Source organism: Orbicella franksi, chromosome 2 (assembly GCF_964199315.1).
Source record: "Orbicella franksi chromosome 2, jaOrbFran1.1, whole genome shotgun sequence".
NCBI classification, from domain to species: Eukaryota; Metazoa; Cnidaria; class Anthozoa; order Scleractinia; family Merulinidae; genus Orbicella; species Orbicella franksi.
The window spans coordinates 36,068,679-36,089,721 of NC_138146.1; the positions used below are offsets into that span (position 1 = coordinate 36,068,679).

Consider the following 21,043-nt stretch of genomic DNA (forward strand, 5'->3'; position numbering starts at 1 on the left):
GTTTGAAGCTTAATATAACCTTGAAGTTTAAGAAGGTTAAGCTTAGCAAACAAAGAACTTGTATGTGCATCAAAATTTGAAAAAGTAATTAAACGGATTGTTTTCCTTTGTATTATTTGAAGTGGTTTAATATTATGATCATAAGTGTTACCCCAAACTATACAGCCGTAGGAGAGAAAACGAAGAATAATGGCATGGTATAATTGAACTAGTGTTTTCGTATTAACAAAATGTCTAATCTTAGATAGGACACCAATACCCCTAGATATTTGTTTTGAAATTTGTTGAATTTGTTCTTTCCAATTTAGATGACAGTCTATGAGAATGCCAAGGTACTTAACACTCTTTTGTTGATTAATTGGCTTACCGTCTATTTCAATGTTCAAGGAATTGTTTATCTTTTTTTCATGAGGATGAAATATTACAAAATGTGTTTTAGTAATATTGAGAGATAGTTTGTTGGCACGAAGCCATAGGCTAATTTCACTGAGTTCTGGATTAACATTTTGCTCTAGATGGTGTAAATCACCATGGGTATAAATGGAAATCAAAAATAGATGAACAATTAGTGAAATCATTAATATAAACCAGGAATAATACTGGGCCAAGCACAGAGCCTTGTGGTACCCCACATGTTATTTGCAGAGGATCTGAGTCAAAATTGTTTAGAGAAATAAATTGCTGTCTGTTAGTTAAGTATGAGCAGAACCATTCATTTGGTAAACCGCGAATTCCATAATGTTCCAGTTTAGCTAAGAGAATGTTGTGATCTACTGTATCGAAGGCTTTACTTAAGTCCAAAAATATCCCGCAAGAATATAATTTACTTTCAATATATGGCTCTTTGGATTTTATCAGTGATGAGCATAGAGGCCTGAGTGGAGCGTCCACTACGAAAACCAAAATGATCATTATCTAGTATATAATGTTTATCAAGAAAATTAACTAATCTGTTAAACATTAGCTTCTCCATTATTTTATGGAAAACAGATAACAGAGTAATTGGTCTATAATTGGATACTAAAGCCTGATTACCACTTTTGTATAGAGGTATTACTCTCCCGATTTTTAACTTATCGGGCACTAAACCCAGAGAAAAAGAACAATTAAATAAATACAGGAGCCATAATCGGGGACGGAGACCGTAAGCGCGCGCCATTTCTAGTATTGGGGTTGTCCCCATGATATGGGACAATAATTCTATTCTTAGAACAAATTGCGCCATCACCTGCGGCACACGCGCGTACATGCTGCGAGGATTTCTGCGGATTTCGCGCGGGGGAAATGGCGTCCGAAATTCCGAAATGTTTCATGTTTTTGCCCCACAACTCAACGCGTTTACGTCTGTTGGAATTTTGCTTAAGTATTTTCGTCGTAAGCTGCTCCAGTTTGAGTGAAGTAAGACAGTGTCGAATTTAGGTATGTTCCGCTGTAAACTTATATATATCGCTGACCAAGTTGTGTTCCGACGGATGCTTCTTTTACATGAACTGTACATCATTCCACTTTAAATTTCACATATGTTGAAGATTAACAGCTTTTCCATTACACAGCAAAAAACTAGCTGGATATATTTAGATATAGCAGAGCTTCAGGACTTCATAGTTTCCTAGGTCCTCTTGCCACACGCTTGCGAGGAATTTGCCAGTCTATCGCGACCGAAAAGTAAAACAAAATAATTGCTAGTTTGAGTTTCGCTTGAATTGTAAGCAACACTTGATGTTTCACTGGCATCAAGGTCCAATAACTTTACGTCCGTAGATACTGCTAAGTTTTACTCGTGTAAAAATCCAGTAAATTCTGTGTTGTCGATGAATGAGAGCGCCCGCCGATGCGTGTTTTGTACAGTCAGTAAACATGACAAATTGTACTTCCGCCGCACTTTCGTGTGAAAGCGTACATCGAACTCAAACAATAACTCTATAGTTTTTAAATACGTTTAAGATTGATAAATGTTTGAGAACATATTAAAAGCTAAGCTGAAAATATGTGAATAAAGCAGAAATAATCAGCGAAGTTTCGATGACGCTTTCTTTAATCAACTTCGAATAACGATTTCGATTTCATTGATCGAGTTATCAAAACTCGTTGTCTATTTTCATTTTTCGCTGTATAAAACTTCACTATGCTTATGTTGAAGAACACACATGATGTTAGTAGCCTTTTTTGCGTTCGTGAAATTTGTCAAAGCATCTCAGCACAAAAGATAACGAAAGAAATCTTTGTCAAGATTTGTTGACAACTGAAAACACCGACTCGGACTTGAAAGTGCACGAGCTGCACTGTGCAAATGAGCTAATTGTACGCGTCAGACTTTCCTTTCAAAAACTTTTGCAAACTCACCAAACAAGCAGAAGTTAAACAATAAGAAACCATCAAAACAGGTTTTGGTTATGATTAACCATTGTCTGAGAAACTCACAAATTAACTCGATACCAGAGTAGAGAGTTTTCTTGCTATATTCTTAAGTCAAAATAAACGCAAAAGCATACGCGTAAGCTTACAACTAGCAGATAACTAGCAGATCTTATTATTCATTCCCAGCGCGAGATTGAAGTCTTGTTTTCGACCCTGAAAAACCCACCTTTTCCGTTAGCTCAGAGCATAAAACTACATATAAGCGCCCTGGTTCGTATTCGCTGCCTTATCCCCTGCCATCGCTGTGAAAAATACGTAAGATAATCTCTCAAGGTCTCTCAACTCTCACCATTTGATCACGCAACGTGACAGCATCCACACGAGAGCCCCCGACATGTGCGTGGATCCGCGCGGATATATGACGTCAGGATGGCGCAATTTGTTCTAAAAATAGAAAAATTGTCCCATATCATAGGTACGCGCGAATCCCGAGACTTACGGTCTCCGTCCCCGATTATGGCTCCTGATAAATAAGATAATGGATGACACAAGATGCTCTTCAATAATTTAAGAATTGTCACTGGAATGCTATGTGGCTCCAGTGCTTTACTTGCATTTAAGCTGGAAATAATATTCTCAACTTCAGTTGGTGATACTGGTGATAAATAAAAGCTGTTGCATTGTGAATTTGTTAAATATTCCACAAAGGTTCTATTGCCAGGTTGAATGCCATTGGCCAACATTGGCCCAATTGAGGCAAAATATTTGTTGAAGGCATTAGCTATACCTTTGGCATCAGTTAAGGTGTTACCATCGACTGTTAATGCAGTGCTGCAATGCTCTCTCGTGGTATGCTATGAAATATCCCACGAGTCACTTGTATTTTCTTGGTATACGCACGATCGCCTTTGGGCGAGTGTGTATACCGATAATATACAAGTGACTCATGGGATATTCCATGGTATACCAGAAGTTTATCCACTGGTATACTAATGCAGATGTAATTGTCTGAGCTATCATACACTATCAACCATAATTGCGCAGTGGCTGAGGGTCGTTCTACGAAATTGGTATGTTTTCTCGTTTTTTCGAGGTTTCGGAGGAACATTTAGAAACAAATGGATAACTAAATCGCTGAAAAGACTAAAACAAGAATACTCACGGTTTGGTGACCTTAAGAGCCCTCGTTGAAATCAACTCACTATAGCCGCATAAACTGAAACAACTGGTTTTTTATCAGTTTTTTTCCTGGGAAAGAGGGGCCGAGAGAATCAACATCGCCCGGGAAAAGCACATGCTCGTGTCTCAAAAAACACCGACTGGAGAGAAGTTCCCTGAATAGCTGAAGTGATATTGAAGAAAGAAGACTCGTTTAAAATCAAACCAATAATGGTGCTATGCAACATACAACAACATATTGTTATTGTCCCTGTGAAACAATGCACTGTTAATTTTCATTGGGCGTTGTCCATCATTTTGACTAAGTAGGTCGCCATTTGTCATTGAATACAGTTGGGACCGATATACCTGTTAATTTGTCGTAAAAGGAAATTCTTCCCTGAATAGGGAGGGGGGTGGGGCGGTGAATTTTAAATTTTCTAAATTGTTTTCAGTCGAAAATGTAACTCAGCCAGTTAAATGTACATGGAATTAAAAACTAATGGAAATGTTAATGACAAGTTATAAAATTTTTTTTTTTTTCATGTCGGTTTTGGAACTATCATAAGGGTAAAATATACCCGCTTTTTTCCAGTCCTATTTTTGTATTAGTTCGATTGTTACGAGCTGACACACGGCACGGATATTTTGAAGCAAAAGATCTACTGAAACCAAAACCTCAAAGAGTTCCCCTGGATTAACTTAACGAGATTTTTAATTAAAAATAAAAATCAACCTATAAGAATGAGCGCATTAAAAGTTTTACCTTTATAACTCGATAGAAACACAGAAGAGCCACGAGCTTTTGACCTCAGGATGGCGCCAGCAAAGAGAATTTACATTTCGGTAATCGATGTAAACGAGTGATCTCCCCTTTTCTCGCGAGACACTTACGAAAACACTCGCGAACGTTTGCGATAACCTGCGTACAAAGAGTTTTTTCCGTATCGTGGCCGCACGCAAATTGGAGCGAAAGCAAAAACACTCGACCAATTTTCGCTCGGCCACCACGCAGAAAACGTTTTCCGTACGGGAACGCTTGGTACGCAGGCTACGTTTGCGATAACACACTTGCCTACGACTCGTGTTCGCACAGCATTAAATCCTTCACCCTGAAACGTCAACTCGTATTCCTATATCTTGATAGAAACACTTAAAAAGTTTATTTTTCTTAACTGAAATGCTCAAAAGAAAAAAAAAAAAGCGTGATAATTTTTAGTTTGTGGTGACAGTTTTTTGAAACTATTTCGTCAAACCAGGGGCCGGGAGGACGAATTTCAGTTTTTACTGTCAGATCTATATAGCAGTTACTGTAGTTTTTCGGCTCAATTTGAATTTGCTTATGGCTTCGGTGTCCTGGCCTGTACTTTAAACGTTTACATTTGACTTCTCTAATATGTAACAGTAATTCTTGCAGACACCGCTTTTGGACGGGCTATACAAAACAAAAAAGCAATACACAAAAACTTTGACTGCCAAAAATATTTCTGTCGCTCAGTCATGCATATAGGAGTTGTGATTTTCATTTGAGAAAAGGTTTTTTTTTTTTTTTTTTTTTTTTTTCAATTTCAAGGAAAATCGCACAATCCTTGTTGCAGAGAATTCATTTGTTTCCTAAAGTGTTAGGGCATTTAAGTTAAATATTCAATGGTTGTCTCTGCGAGGAAGGCTGTTTGGAGACGACTGCATTTCTTCGAGACTGTTTACTTTGTTGATCTGGTTGCCTTCAGTTTATGTCAGTTCGGTTGCGACAGAAGCAAAACTCAATTGTTATTGACGAAAGGTATATAAGTGCCCCGGTATTATTAAAATCGCCAAGCTTTTCCGGATCTGAAGAGCTTCATAATGGTTGTCGGTACTTTTCATCCATTAATACGTCAGTATTTGAGGCGTATCTAAAAAACTAAAAAGAAAAATCGTATCTATTTAGTGAGGGCGCCAGAAATAAAAGGATAATAACATTTCTTAAAAAATGGATAGATAAGCCTTTTTTTCACTGTCAGTCACAGAAACTTTCACGTTTGTAACCTAAAACCTGTCCGTTGCTAAGGGTAACATGACAAAACTACAATAAATAGCAAAGCCAACGAGAACAGCATTTTCGTTACAAATTAACTTTACGTTTGATTGTGACAGTGATGAACTATCCCCATGGTATTTTTCGTTTGGACAATCCAACAGATTTAATGCGAGAGAAACTTTAAGTTTTGAACTCACCGGTTCGTACCCGGCATGGAAAACCATTTTTTTTTTTTTTTTTTTTTTTTTAAATTTGAGTGATGGCTTTTAAGCTAGCTTTTTCCGGGTAAGGACAACAGTTTACTTTCAAAGTAAATACAGCTCCACTGTCCAATTAAAAACACCTCTCCTCGAGAAATTAGAACATTTATTATCAATCCGACTGTTCGGGATAATTTAAAACGCCTCAAGAGTTGCTATTTTTAATATCGAGTTCGCGAGAATTTAATTGATATCAACCCAACGCGGTTTTAAGACTGGTAGCTTGGGCCCCGCCGTCGACATACTGGCTCCCATGTTCGTCACACATTGGGATTTGTATTTCAAGGACGAAAACAAATGCGGAAGCCACGGCGAAAGGCATAAGTTTCAACAGCTGAGTTCGATTTCAATGTCAAAAGAACCCTTGACAGCACACACATACGCCTAATGCAAATCTTGTCAGAGCCTTAGAGAAGTTTACCGAACGAACATTATCAGTTGATTCAAGTCAGTGTTCTGCTAGTATCGCGCCGAGGTCTTCTCCTGCTCAGTGATCTGAAAACCTTCCCGATTTGTTCGTTCATTTTCCCTACTGAAGTAAGAGGAAAGGTAAGTAATGTAGTTGCCGTTTTTACAAAGATAAGAGCATTTGGCTTTTAGTCACTTTCTCACTTTGTTCGCTCTGCATGCGATCAACCATTTTTTCAAGCATTAAGTTAAAATGAAGTTTGTGTATTGTACAATTTAAAACAGGAGACACAAAGGCAGAGGGCTATTTCCTGCGCTCAAACACAGTTTCAATTGAACGGCATATCGTTGTTAAAGTCAGTGTTCTGTTCACCATACATTTCCGTTAAGAACAAATGTAAATAGTCTCAGAATTGCTTTCGAACGATAACATACAAATTATCGATGGGCAACAATGAAGAAAAAAAAACAGTGTAAAACAACCGAAGACAAGAATGGAACATTAATTATGATCAGTACGAAATATGAAAGAATGCAAAGCAATAAAGATTGTTGGAAATCATTTCAGAAAACATAGAACATTATTGTACATTATTATCACTGTTTTCGCCCATGATGTCACTGTTGTTTTTGTCGCCGTTTTCGTTGTCGTTGTCGTTGTCGTTTTTGTTGTCTTTCTTCTTTTTCTTCCTCATTTTCGTTTCTTTTCCTTTCTCTTCTTTTTTTAATTTTCCTTCTTCTTCATCATCTTCTTCTTCTCCTCCTCCTCTTCCTCCTCCTCCTCCTCCTCCTCCTTCTTCTTCTTCTTCTTCTTCTTTTTCTTTTTCTTTTTCTTCCTCAGTCTTCTTCTTCTTCTTCTTCTTCTTCTTAATGTTCTTAACCTTCTTAGTCTTCTTAACCTTCTTCTTTTTGATTTTCTGTTGTTGGTGACGTGACGTAGTATAAATCCTTTTATGCATAGTTAGAAACTGAATTATAACTTGCGATTAATGGACTTAACTGATCCGATCTGTGATTTAGGCATCAAAAGAAAGAGCGCAATAAATAGACAACATACTGCAGTTTTAAATTTTAGAAGAAGTCTGACTTATGTGAACAAGCGTTAATAGTAGTTTTGGTAACTGTGTTACATACAATATTTATTATTAGTATGAAGTAAGGAGACAAGAAAAATTTATACGGGAAGTTGTTCACACTAAGGGAAGACTTAGCTATGTTTGATGTCAGATCTGTGAGATAAGCCTTTAGTTTCCAGTCTGTTTCATCTCTGCCACGTAATTATTTCCTCTTTAAGCCCTTCTAACACCGAGGACTATTTCCTTTTTGTCTCCAGTACATAGTTTAATTCGGTAGAATTTTTAAACTTATTCCCTTTTAAATGTTTTGATTGAGGACAAAAAAATAAACGTCTGATTCGCGAGAGAAGTTAGCGAAAAGTTTTCTCTTCCTTATAATTATAGAGAAATAGAGGCCTTCTAAATAAATTGATCAAAATACTGTCATTGTTGAAGTTGAATTATCGAAATGTATTTTATCACTTTCCTGCTGCGTTTAGATTTCCTGCACACAGGTCCGGAATGAAAAATGAGGGAAATAATGATTTTCCTTTTTTTTTACATTACTCCAAGCAGGCGCCTTTGTTCTGAGATAAATTATCATGATACATGCATCATCTTTATTTTTCTTCACAGTTATGTCCAACAACACCAGCTCTTGTGAAGATTCCGCCTTTCCTTCAGCAGCAGCCGCCGAGATCGCTAAAACAGCTGCTTACCTTCTCATTTGTGTGATATCAACAGTAGGAAACCTGCTCGTTATCATAATCGTGCTTAAAGACCGCCGCTTACGATCAGTTACCATCAATCAATTCATCGTCTCCATGGCAATTGCTGATTTGCTAACTTCTCTATTTAACATGACGGTCGAAATTTGGATTCACATCAAAAAGGCTGCTGGCCAACAGATTTTCTGGTTTGAAGGAGCCGGTGGCGTTGTCCTGTGCAAAGGTATTGTTGTTGTTCAGGGATTATCCATAGCCTGCTCCGTCTTAACTCTCATCGCTATAGCCGTAAATCGCTTCTTTGCAGTGTTTTACCCACTTAAAATGGGCTCTACCAAGTCACTGTCGATCTTTACCATTACTTTCATTTGGCTAATCTCCTTCGCCACCTCTTCGCCAATGCTGTACGCCATGAAAGTCATCCAAAGAGAAGACGGCAATCTGCACTGCATCGAACAGTGGTCTCCAGCGTTTGAAGGTGAGTCACCTCACAAAAACTACACCCTATTTCTAATCACGCTGCTGTACGCTTTGCCTCTGGCTGCAATCAGTGTATTATATACGGCTATTGTACGGAAAGTATGGAAAAGGCAGGTTCCGGGGAACTTGACCGCTCCAAACCAACTGGTCGAGCTTGCAACCAAAAAGCGCGTTCTCAGAATGCTAATTACTGTTGTGATCGTCTTTGGGCTTTGCTGGCTGCCATACTACACGTACTTGTCCATGAATTTCATTGTCGATAGTTGCCCGCCTGCAAACGTGATGTTCATTGGTCTGTTTCTTGGTCATGCCAATTCCGCTATCAATCCATGTATTTATGCAATATTCAACAAAGAATGCCGCAGCAGCCTTAGAAGTTTCAATCGTGCATGCCTGCCTATGTTGCCTAGGAGTCGCGTGCCAAGGACGTCCAATCAAAACACGATGAAACTGACTGAGTTTGGCACCGAGGGTACAACTCGAGAACAAGGAAAAAGATCCTCTCCTCTCTAAAAGATGAAAGGGGTAACTAGACCACAGTTAGGGACGTTTGTAAAAGTTACCTAACTGGTATACGTTTGACATGTGGCTGATAAACCTAAAGGTGCTATGGGTGTCAGACAATGTTTAAGTAGGGTTTCGGCTCTCGGTCACCTGCGTCACATCTTTTCCACGAGGAAAAGAGGAAAATGTCTGGAGCTTATGGCAACTTGAGTGAGTATTTTGTCATCATTTTGTCATCATTTGTTAATAGATGGAATTATTTGAATGACAACATTGGCCAAGAGTTACCGAAAATTAAATATGCATCTATGTGGAGTGGACATATAATTGCACGGAAAACTAATAAGCGCTTCATCAAATGACGTCTTGGTTTTCTAGTACATAAACACATCTAGATACGCTAGGGAAACGAAACATTGACAGAAGCCATCAGTATAAGTTTGGTTAGCTGTTCAGATGTTTGACAAATTGGTAACTTTTTCAAAACAGAAAACTTAATTGAATAAAAGCTGCGACTGTAAGTATACGAATATATATATATTTTTTTGCTTTGATGGGCGTCAAGGCTTTTGATATCTACAACGCGCGGTGGAAATCGTTGCATCAAGTACCCCCAAAAAGCGAGATAAGAGTGGCAAATTTAATTTATTTTTCCTACGATAATAACCTTGGTCAGGTCCTATGTCGTCTTCCTTTCACACGCTAAGATTTCCAAGGTAGATAAACAAAACTGTGATAGTGATGTAAGCCAAAACCCAACTGACCGATTAACAATGAGGAAAAATTAAACGGCTCACGAGCAAAGAACTGTAAAAAAGTTTTCAGTTTTTCCAAATGCCCGATACATGACTTAACACTGATGGTGTTTTTCAGTTTAATGTGTGCTATTTCTCTAAACATAAAGCTTACATCATTAAAATATTTTAACTTATAACAAGTTTGGTTTGGAAAGATTGGTAGCAGGAATAAGTGGTTTTAGCTTCATATTCTACCAGTGGTTTTCATTTCAGTTATAATATATTACTGGTGTTAGGCATTTTAGTCTCCACTGCTAATTGTTGTATTTTCGGGTTACAATATATATATATATATATATATATATATATATATATATATATATATATATATATATATAGTAAAACCCACGTGAAAGAACCTACTTTTTTAAAGTCTGGCAAAATAGGTTCTTGTATTCTGGGGTAGTTATTGCCATTTTAGGCTAAGTAGGTTCTTAATTAGCCTCTTCATTTCGATGGAGTCATGGTTGATGATTACCACAAAAATAAATAAACCTGGGTTTTACCTTGAATATACAATATACAATATACAATATACAATATTTATTCACAACTGTATCGTGTAATTTCTTCTAAAATAAATTTGCAATGTCAATGTCTCACTTCTTGGTTAAAGGGTTTACCATAATTTAACTGTAATTAACATATAAGAACCTTCTTTTTCTTGCTTAGCTAGACATGTTCTAATACTTTTGAGTATTGTAATGGCGGCAAATTTCTGTCAGCAGGTTCTTAAACCACTAGGTTCTAACCTGCGGGTTTTTTTACTATAGCTAAATTGTCAAATCAAATGAAATTGTCATTTTTTTTCTAATGTAAATATATATTTTTTGTTTTCATACATTCCCAACTTAATTGTGAATTTATTACTTTCGCCATTGGTGGTTCATAAAATGTACATGACAACGAAAAAGCTTGTTATCGATTAAAAATCAGTATGACTGTGATTACAAATGAAATTTATAGAAAAACATATCCTCTAGCTAATATAATATTTTTTGGGGGAGCATGAAGCTCGATCTGGTCAAAGAAGGAGCCGGCCGGGTCTATATATTACGAAAGGAACATAATTATAATTGTAGGCTTCCTTTAACGAAGTTACAAGAATGTGACTGAATAAAATTTAACACTAGAGTTATAAAACAATAAACAATAATTGAAATGAAAAAAAAATAACATTAATTGCCTGTTAAATGTCCTTTGATCTGAAATGCCGGTTAGCTCAATGGTGGAGTATTTTGCTGGTGTATGAATGTGTATCGCTTGCTGGAAAAGAATTTACACCTTCCTCGAAAGCAGTCGTCTTGTCTCTAGTTCGACTACTGCCCTGTGCTCGGGTCGTGTGCTGACGAAAGCTGCTTTGTCAGGTTTATAACAAAAAGTTCTTGAGAAACCTGATGATTCGGCTGTATTCCCATTTAACATCCGTAATTTTTTCTTTTTTTGATTATTGGTCTAAAAACGCGCGTTACCAGTTAAAACTGTCATAGAGATGCTAGAAGACACGCCCAAGCAAGTGATATTATTTTGGGCTGGGTTGTTCAAAACCCGATTAAACTAACCCAGGATTAGCGAGAATTTTGATTTCAGTTTTGCAACGTTGTGGTAAGATTTTCTGTTTACATCGTTTGGCCTTCTGTTGAGTTTGAAGAATCTTAAACTACACAAAACATAAGCAGTGAAAAACATTTTTACTCAAGCAAAGTTTTACACTTCGATTAACTTTTAACCCTGGGTTAGCGTTAACCAGCCTTCCAACAACCCGGCACACTGGTTTATTGATTGCTTTAACTTTTGCTTGAACACATTTTTTTGTCCCGAATCAATTGTCATATTAGAAAGAACGAAACATAATATTTTAACTCTGTTCAGATAAAGAACGAGGACGGAAACATTTTTCTAAAAAACCGCCTACAACGTTTTTAATGACAATTCATTAAAGAAAAAACATGTTTTCATATTTTTTTTTCTAAATACATTATTTTCTTACTTTGTTACAAAAAATTTAACTTTCACTTTTAGGACTGTTGATATTGATTGGCTTTGAGCTATCTTTCTTGGTTCTCTATCGTTTTGAAAATTCAAGAAATCAAAGATGGTGGATGCAAATGGTAACCATTTGGATGCCATGACATCATTATCACGTGATATTACGTCATCATCTCGTGCTGCTTTTTTTCTGCAACCTTTGCAAGTATGATATACCACATACCGTGAGCTTCGTTATTACTTATTGCTAACTATACTTGATGTTATGGAGCAGGGGAGGTGGGTTGGGGATTTCGCCCTTCCTGTGGGCGAAAAACAAGCCCGATCTGGATAGGTTTAAACAACTACCAAACATTTGGAATGGAAATTAAGGACACCTTTTTGAGCTCGAGCAAAGAGACTATGCGAAAGATACTTGAAAAAGATCACTATAAACAAACACGGAGTTTGCTTCTTGGAGATTATATATTCCTCAAGGCTGTCAACCGCTTCTCGGAGCAAATTTATGTCCACGAGCAATTATCAGTGTTTATTTTGAGCCAGCTGGATGTTATTGTTTATATTCACCTGACTGGAGTGATAGTTAATTGTCTCCCCCAATGACTTGGTACGAAGCCATGCGCTCGAACCCAGGAGGTCCATTAGAGTTTATTTCCCCATCGTGCGGTCTATTGGTCAAATATAATTCTTGCGCGCTCATTGGCTAATTTTCATTGTCAATAAGCGGACAGACACTTGAATTTTCTCGCGTTGTGACTTAAGTTTGTACCCTCTGCTTTTTTGTTATTGTAAAAAACAAATGGACGTCAGTTTTTCATGCGTCTGTCCTGTTATTGACAATGAATTTGGTCATAACATTGTCAAAGTAATTTGAGAATCCACTCGGCTATCACCTTGTGGATCCACAGCTACTTTGATAATGTTATGACGAAATTCATGACCAATAACAGGACAGCCGCATGAAAAACTGACGTCAGTTTGTTAAACAGGATGCCGTATCCCAAGCTAAAATAAAGATATGTAATGTTAGGCTAGTAGCGCGAGGTACGTTTTGGAGAAATATTGGTCGAGTTCTTTTTCTTTCTTTTTTTTTTTTTTCTTTTGACGGTTGATGCATATAGACCGAGCCGCAAGCGAGGTCAATAAACTTTCAAGAAAAATCGAGACCAATGTTCTCCAATACGGACCGAACTAGCTAGTTCTATAAAATACATGTTTTATGATGGCTTTTTTCAATCTGCTGATAAATTAATTCTCCTCGACGATCCATTCTCGGTGAACGTGAGGCCGAAAGGTATGCAGTTATTTACGTTTCTGTTGTGTCGCTTTTGTGAACATTTTTATTTTGTTTCGCTAAACAATTCATGCGAAATTGTCCTCCAAACATGACGGCAGAAAGATATCTTCTATTTACCTTGTGCAATGAATTGAAAAAGCAATTCGCCAAAATTAATTTGTACGCTGTTGATCTAAGCGGTCCGTATTGGAAAATTAAGGCCGCCAAGGGAACCAATCAGAATTGTCCTATCGCGGACCAGTTCAGCTCTATAATAAAGGAGTTTACGCAATGGGGACTCCGATCGATGACAAGGTCAACACCTAGTAAAAAATAGATTTATATCCGTCTGTGAATTTTCTTGTTTTACATAGATCTATGTTGAAACTAACTTTTGATTTTAACTATATGAAGGTCGTTTCCCTCCAGTTTGTTAATTATTTTGTTTTTTCAATTTATCCGTAGTCTAAAATAATTGCTGACTAGGGATAAATTGAAAAAATAATTGACTAACTAGAAGAAAACGAACTACATACAGTTGAAATCAAAAGTTATCTACTCGATCTATTTGATGCGCCTATCGGTTTAAAGCTTGACGGCTGGATATGTTATGACAGCGTTCAATTCCAAAAGAAATACCAAAAATTAGCTGTTGAGGTTCACATGCTCTAAAATACTGAGAACTTGGTTATTTTACGTTGTTGTTTTGCAGAGGACAGCCAAGAATTTTACAAAGATTTAGAACGCACGTGCACAGCCATTTTGTTCTGATCTCCGACATTGCTCTCGAAACAGGCGCATCGAATAGTAATTGCGATATTTTCATAACCGGCATCATGGCGTCACTATATTTTTAGCGAGGTACTTCCACAGAATCGACTCAAACTGGACAAAATCTGCTTGTAGTGAGGATTCTACAGTAAAATATGTAGGCGTCGAAAAAAGAGGCGCCGATATGCATTTATTCAGATTACTTTTTCCAAGCGTTTTTAATTTCGACATCTCTTTTTATTGCTACAATGTAATGACATTTCATTATAAACGTTGATGGTCGAAAAATAAATGATTAAATCATTTAAAATAATAAAGGAAAATGCTTAAAATTTTTTGGAAGTAAATTAAAAGACGGGTGAACTAACTTGGTGTCAATATGTTTTTCTCGAATAAAAGCCGAGCCAGTGTTTCTCTCGCGAAAAAAGGACTGTGAGATTTCCTTTATGAAACAGTTTTTAATTGATAGCGTCTTCATGCAAAATCAATACTCTGACAACCTGAATTTGGCTTGTCTTGATGTATTACTTCCCCCCTAGAGCTGGCGTTAAAGGCAGTCTTTTGTCAAAAGAAACAATGCTTTAAATCAGTTAAAAGTGAGAGTTAAGGTGAAAACTGAGCCGGATTTTAGTGCCACACCTTACTCAAATGTTTGTTGTCTGAATGAGTAAAAATCTTCATAAAGGCCGGCTCTTCTTTTTATCTCGCCCGTTCCGCGATTCTGAGTAGAGTAACTGCGCATTTTTAACGCTTGTTATTACAAAACTGACAGCCTCGCAAATCAAAATCTGTTAACGACTTATTTAAAATGATTGATACTTTTGCCTGTAGTATTTTTCGCCAATTAACGAAATTTTTTTTTTGCAGCGCAAGTTTAGAAGCAAGAATAGTTGTGTCTACGCATATTACATCAAAAAAGGCCGCAATCTCCGATAAGCAGGGAAATATTACTTCTTACTTCATTAAGTCGGTTTTACTGAACGGATGTGATTTTAATTTGCGGACATATGCAGTGTGAAACGTTCTTTTAATGTAGCGACACCGCGTTGTCAGTGTTCTTCAAACACTGGAATCCGTTTCGCTATCATGTTTCATACGAAGGCTGGCGCTTTAGTGCCATTTGTGTTTCGTAATCTATGCTGAAGGTTGAACAAGAGCCAGCCTCTATTTTCACCACCTTACATGACAGGGTAACAAATTCACAACTAGAAACCTCAAAGTGTATATTCATTAAACACTTTTCTAATTGTCATTAAAATCATAAAGAATAGACATGTTTCCTTGTCATATTCTTTAGACTCAAATCAGGACAATTTATTTTTGGTCGGGCGGGTTGGCCTCAATGTCAACTGATTGTCGGAAGAAATACTGATAAAAGTTTACTTTGAACGCGTGTTATATTTGCACCTGTCGGAGTGTCAGTGGCTATAATTTTATAAAGGAATTCTCTGCCATTTCCAGCGCTAATATAACTTGTGTCTACAGTCCATACGCCTTGCGTCAGATCAACGTATAAAGATACTACATTTTCCGACAGAAAATTTCGGCAAAAATTAATATTGAGAACCGAAGAGCTACTGTTTTAACTTTCGGCAACTGAAACAACAAATATTGCCTTAATATAAAAGACTGATAGGTCAACCCGAAGCACCTGAGCTAAACTTCTCTTATCAATTTCCATCGTTTTGAATTTCATCGGCATTATAGTTTAACTGCGGACTGATTTGTTTCACTTCGTACACCGAAATATCTCTACAATTTGGTCGTTGACTTCTACCCTTATTTGGTACAGAGCTGCAGAACTGAAAGGTGAGGAAAAGTAATAAGCCTTGTTTGTTTCATCTACAATAATTAAAAAAAGACGGAAAACCGTGAACATTAAACTAGAGAAGGGAAGATTTTTTTTACCTAACAATCAAGTTCGTTATGAACTGTCTTTTGTCCTTGTTTTTTTTTCTTCTGACAGTTACTTCGTAGTTTTTATCCAGGGTTTTCCATTGTTTTCTCAAGCACTTATCATAAGTTCGCTCTCTTCTTGTAACCTACTAGTCTATCATCCTCGTAACCTCAGTGACATTAGAAAAAAAAAGATGACCTAACCAAGGAAAAGTTCAAAACGAGACAAGAGACTAGAGACTAGACTATACGTAAGTGTTTTATTGCCACCAAAATTTAAATATTGAAGTGCCATGGCAAGTTCGGCTTCGGATTGGTACAAAGGTAAATATGTGATCGAGGAAGCTGAATCTAGAACTTGATTCAAAAATTCTCAAAGTGTGGCTGTCGATAATCCGTTTTTATAATAAATTCCAGGAACGCTAGATACAATGTGACTAGCTAAGGTGACGGTCAGATCGTTTTGGGCTTTTACATGTAATATTTTGCCATTATTTATGAGTCTCAAGTGTTCTAACGTAAGCCTTCTTTGTCTTAATGAATTGCCGCTCTGAAAAAAAGACGAAAGATCATCAAATATTTCAATTATCGCGGGCTTAAACTGCGACGACTTCAATTGTATTGATTGTGTTTTGACCTGTCTCGTTCTTGTATTATCTTGATGTGATTCTGGCGTATTCATTTAGAAATTGGTCGATAAACTTATAAACGCAAGAGTTAGATTAAAGGGGAGAACGTCGATAACGAAGCAAACATGGAAAATGGTTCAAAAGCAACTTCTTATTGGCGAAATATGTTGTGTTTCCGTTCAGAATGCCAGAAACGTGGTAAATACCGATTAAAGTGAAGCAATTATAAAATTGAATATTAATAGGATTTTTTTTTTTCAAATTTTCAAGCTAATATTTCAAATACAGTTACTAACAGTAGATTTAAGATGTATGTTATATTGAGACCTTTCGTTCCAAGATTAAAACACACTAAAAATATACCATAAAAACATTATTTGTTATTTTTATGCCATAATTTCTTTAATTCTTTTTGAGAATTTGTTGAAAAATGAAGAAATATTTCTCAGCTGATAGATTGCTTTATCTCGCCAGCTTTCAGCTTAATGTGAGGAGAAAGTCGCAGTTGATCTCTTTGGAGAATTGAAAGGTTAATGTATTGAAAGTTCATAATCTCGAATGTGGTTTTGGTGATCACTTGAGGCTTATTCAGAGTTTTCAGTTTAAAAATTGACATTTTAAAATTTTATAACAAAATGGAAATATTTATTACAAAAAATTTGAGCATCATTTCGTCGATGAAACACGCAATGTAAATTTGAAATTTTGCGTCACCTTTAAAAGGTATGGCATCGATAGTAGTATCTCTGCAACAGGCTGCACCTTTGTGTTTTCGGAGATGTGTTATTGCTCTAAACTTGAGTTTATGAGTTTTTCCTGATCAGGACATCACAATATATCTCACATATACTTGCTGAAAATAAATAGCTCTATTGTGGACTTACCAAATCGTTATTTTTTGTCATTTTAAAACAAACACGATGTGTCCAAAATTGACTCCTCATCTCACACGTTAAAAACAAAGTTTGTTTAATATGGCTTTTAAAAAAAGGGCTCCACCTGAATTGATTGACAGTTAAAGGCAAATCAATCAAAAAGTTATTTTAAATTTCGCACCTTTTATGTCGAGTTCTTCTTTACAAAAAAAAGTTGTTTGTTAACAATGCAGACGTGTAGTTGCTTCTTTTGATAAGATATTTTTTTTAAAAAATCACGAACTAGCAATATCAGCCCAGGATCAGTTTCGATTTTGCTTCAAGAGTTCACGCTCATTATCCAAATACAATGCTGAATTTAAAGATGATTTAGGTTACACCTATTTAGAAACAGAAATATTCATCATCTCTCTGTAGTGGACGTAAATTTAAATGCGCAGATTGAAATTTTTTCTGAAAGCATTAAATTCTCTAATCCATATTACTAATAACGTAATCAAATGCACTTCAACAATTTTACACTACGTGGCGTGCTTCATTAGAAACCTAAACAATGACATCGACAACCTGATAAAAAATGTATTTATTAGCTTAAGAACTACCTCCAGCCAAATAGACGTTCTGTGGTGGTTCTGAGTCCTCATAATACGTCGAATTTGGTCGTTGTTTCGCAAAGAACCGTAAAAGAAATGCACTAAGGTGTATAACGCACACGCTAAGCTACTCGGTGTTCTATTCCAGAAACCATTTTTTTAAAAAATTAAAATTTTTCTGATGACGTTTCTGTTGGATTTGCCTTCATGGTTTGTCCCGATGATGGTCAATCTTACTTTACCATGATATTGAGCTGAAAGAACTACGCCGGTCACGGTTTCTGCAACTTAAAAAGTTTACCCTAAATTTTTCAATTTTTTCCTTGTAAGCCCTGTTAATCTTCTCCATCCTTAACCATCCTTATTTTTTTATGCTTTACTATCATCTCTTTGGTGTTTTGCTATCTTAGTAAACTACTATTTTCAGGTTTCCTTCAATTTAAAGGTAATTTTGTACGCGCAAAAGTAACTCAAAATGCCATGACTGAGCTCCTTTAAGCTGTGGGAACATGTGTAAGGTTTATGACCTTCCATTGTCTGTTATGGATTAAAACAATCTTGACACTTATTTTTCTTAATACAAAGGAAAGTAATGGATGACAACGTAACATCGAATGCCACAGACTCATCGGGTTGCCCAATCCCACATTCAACCACGTTCACGGCCACTTTTCAGTTGTTAGCATACACGGCCATTTTGATCATCTCCATATTTGGCAACAGTATACTCATCGGTGCCATCATCAATTATCCTCGTGCCCAGACCGTCATGAACTACTACATCATCAACATGGCAGCTGCTGACCTGTTGACGACCGTGTTCGACATGGCGGTGCAGATTTGGCATTACGGATTGACGATAGCCCACAAGCCGTTTGAATGGCTTGACGGAAGTGCGGGCGTGTTTCTCTGCAAGTTTGTCGTTTTCATCCAAGGCACTGCGATTGCTTGCACCGTGCTCACCTTAGCGGGCATTGCAGTTAACAGATTTCTAGCTGTCATGTTTCCATTACGTCGAAGCAGGCGCAACAGTACAACAGTCTTACTTCTGTTCCTCATCTGGATGAGTTCTTTCGCCATCGCGTCGCCGATGCTATACGTCATGCGTGTCCAAGACGTGCAAGGTGTGCAAACTTGTCTGGAGAATTGGGAGCCTCTGTTCGACAACGGGTCTTCCCCAAAACATTATACTTTGGCGTTGTTTGGATCTCTGTATGTTTTTCCGCTTTTGATAATAGGGATTCTGTACTCCGTCATTGCTTTTAAAGTTTGGGTAAGAACTGTTCCAGGAAATTCCACAGCTCCTAACCAACTGCACGAGATTGAAACGAGAAAGAAAATACTCAAAATCTGCATGACAGTGGTGCTCGTATTTGCTCTATGTTGGCTTCCGTTCTACATTTATCTTATGATGCTATTTGTTGCTGGTGAACACGGTGACTGCGGTCCCCCGGAATACGTGGCTTTCCTTGGCTTGTTTTTCGGTCACGCTAACAGCTCTATAAACCCATTTATCTATATCATTTTTAACAGTGACTATAAGAAAGGAATGAAGAAAGTTCTAAGGCGTTGTCACTTTTCTTACAAATCCAACAGAGTGCGCATGCACTCTAACAGGAGCACGCTGACCAGTTTTCCATCCCTACGCACGTTCAAGGAACTGGAAATGAGCCCCCTTCAGCAATATTCATATCATAGCAACAATGGATTTAACGTTGTTTGAGTCAAAATCTCACGCGAAGATGGAATGATTGATAACAACTGCAGTAAAGAGATCCACTCAGCTTTAACACCGGTTGCCCATTTCACAATATCCGATCTTACCAAATGAAATACGTTCTTTTTCAAATTATTCAATTGCTTGACTAGTGGAAATTTTTATCCGTAAGTCAAGGTACATTGTCTCAAACAAACGAATCTCCATTGCTCAATTTTGTAATTTAGCTTGATGTTTAAGATAATATGTAGGAAACTTACACCTGAGTATTAGAATCAGAATATTGTACAGTATATAAAGGTAGATATAAATCTTCAGCTTAACGTTTTAACCAGACCTACTAATACTATCTTTAATTTACAAGGATCAACGGTCACTGTTAGGACCCATGATTCAATTTTGATGTCTTTGATGTTTTAGGGGAATCCCTTGTTAGAAGATATTGCAAGGAGGTGTGAAAATTATTGTAGTTAAGGTAGCTATAATAGAAACAAACAGTGCATGAGAGATGGGGCAGTTTTTATTTGAGCGTCGAAAACTAATTGCTTTGGCATTAATTACTAGGCAATGCGATTGGCTTAAAAAATTGGTGCCACTTTTTGTATCCAAGCAGAAATAAAACCGAAACCAATTGTGATTTTCTCACACACGTTTTCCCGCGCTTCGTTTGAGTTTTGATTGACTTACTGGATCGTCTGTGTCCGTTGTGACTGGCTAGAGTGATTACTTTAGTTTTAGTTTTACGACACTCACTTGAAAATCTCTCAATGTGAGAACGGAGTACCTAGCGCATTCTATTATCAGAAACTTCTCATTTGGCCTCGATCGTCAAGGATCTTCCGGGTAAGATTAGTCTCAAAAATGACTTACCACTTGAATCTGAAGATGGTGGCATACATTGCATGTGGAAACGTCAGTCTCCACTGATAAAAAAAGTACCTTAATAAGAAACACTAACCGCACGATCATGATCACACTAGTGTGGAACTGGCTTCAAATCATTTACTATTGTAAGCTTCATTGTTTTGCTGTGTTTTTTTTTTTTTATAACCTTTTTCTCTGTTTTTTTGTTAGTTAGTTAGTTTGTTTGTTTGTTTGTTTGGCTGGTTGGTTTTTCTGCTTTTTTTTTTTTTTTGTTTTCCTTTTTTTGGCCTTGTTTGCGTCAGCATTATTTTTCTTTTCTTTTCTTTTCTTATTTTAGAGGTATCAAAACTTGATTTTTACAAAAGTGGATGTTGAATTCCCATTCAGCAATAATAATGTGCGCCCGTTTTAAAAGGCGATTCGTGCAAAGGATGTCAATGTGTTCTGGGATCGGTACTTCTGCTTGTGATAGATAAACTGTTGCGCAAATCATTAGAAGGGAGCAGAGTGCCCACGGGTGCTGGTTTGCCCCTTGTCACGCAGATTAATTACATTATAAGCAAAAAGGCACTTCATAGCTTTCAGACTTTTATTGCAGCTTAATAAAAAGAAAAGTAACGTCAATATATACATTTTAAAGTACACTCAACTACTCACACGACTACTTG

General features: G+C 36.9%; 2 protein-coding genes across 2 annotated transcripts; both read left to right on the forward strand.

Annotated features, from left to right (window-relative positions):
• The first annotated feature begins 5,771 nt into the window (after positions 1 to 5,771).
• On the forward strand, positions 5,772 to 10,011 carry LOC145479640 (tachykinin-like peptides receptor 99D). Its single transcript, XM_081458053.1, has 2 exons — positions 5,772 to 6,345; positions 7,896 to 10,011. Exon 2 carries the CDS (start codon positions 7,898 to 7,900, stop codon positions 8,975 to 8,977), a length of 1,080 nt encoding a protein of 359 aa, XP_081314179.1. The 5' UTR covers positions 5,772 to 6,345; positions 7,896 to 7,897; the 3' UTR covers positions 8,978 to 10,011.
• Positions 10,012 to 15,503: 5,492 nt separating this feature from the next.
• Positions 15,504 to 20,527, forward strand: LOC145479637 (substance-P receptor-like). The gene is made up of 2 exons (XM_081458048.1): positions 15,504 to 15,610; positions 18,380 to 20,527. The coding sequence occupies exon 2, from the start codon at positions 18,387 to 18,389 to the stop codon at positions 19,515 to 19,517; it is 1,131 nt and encodes a 376-aa protein (XP_081314174.1). The 5' UTR covers positions 15,504 to 15,610; positions 18,380 to 18,386; the 3' UTR covers positions 19,518 to 20,527.
• The last annotated feature ends 516 nt before the right edge of the window (positions 20,528 to 21,043 follow it).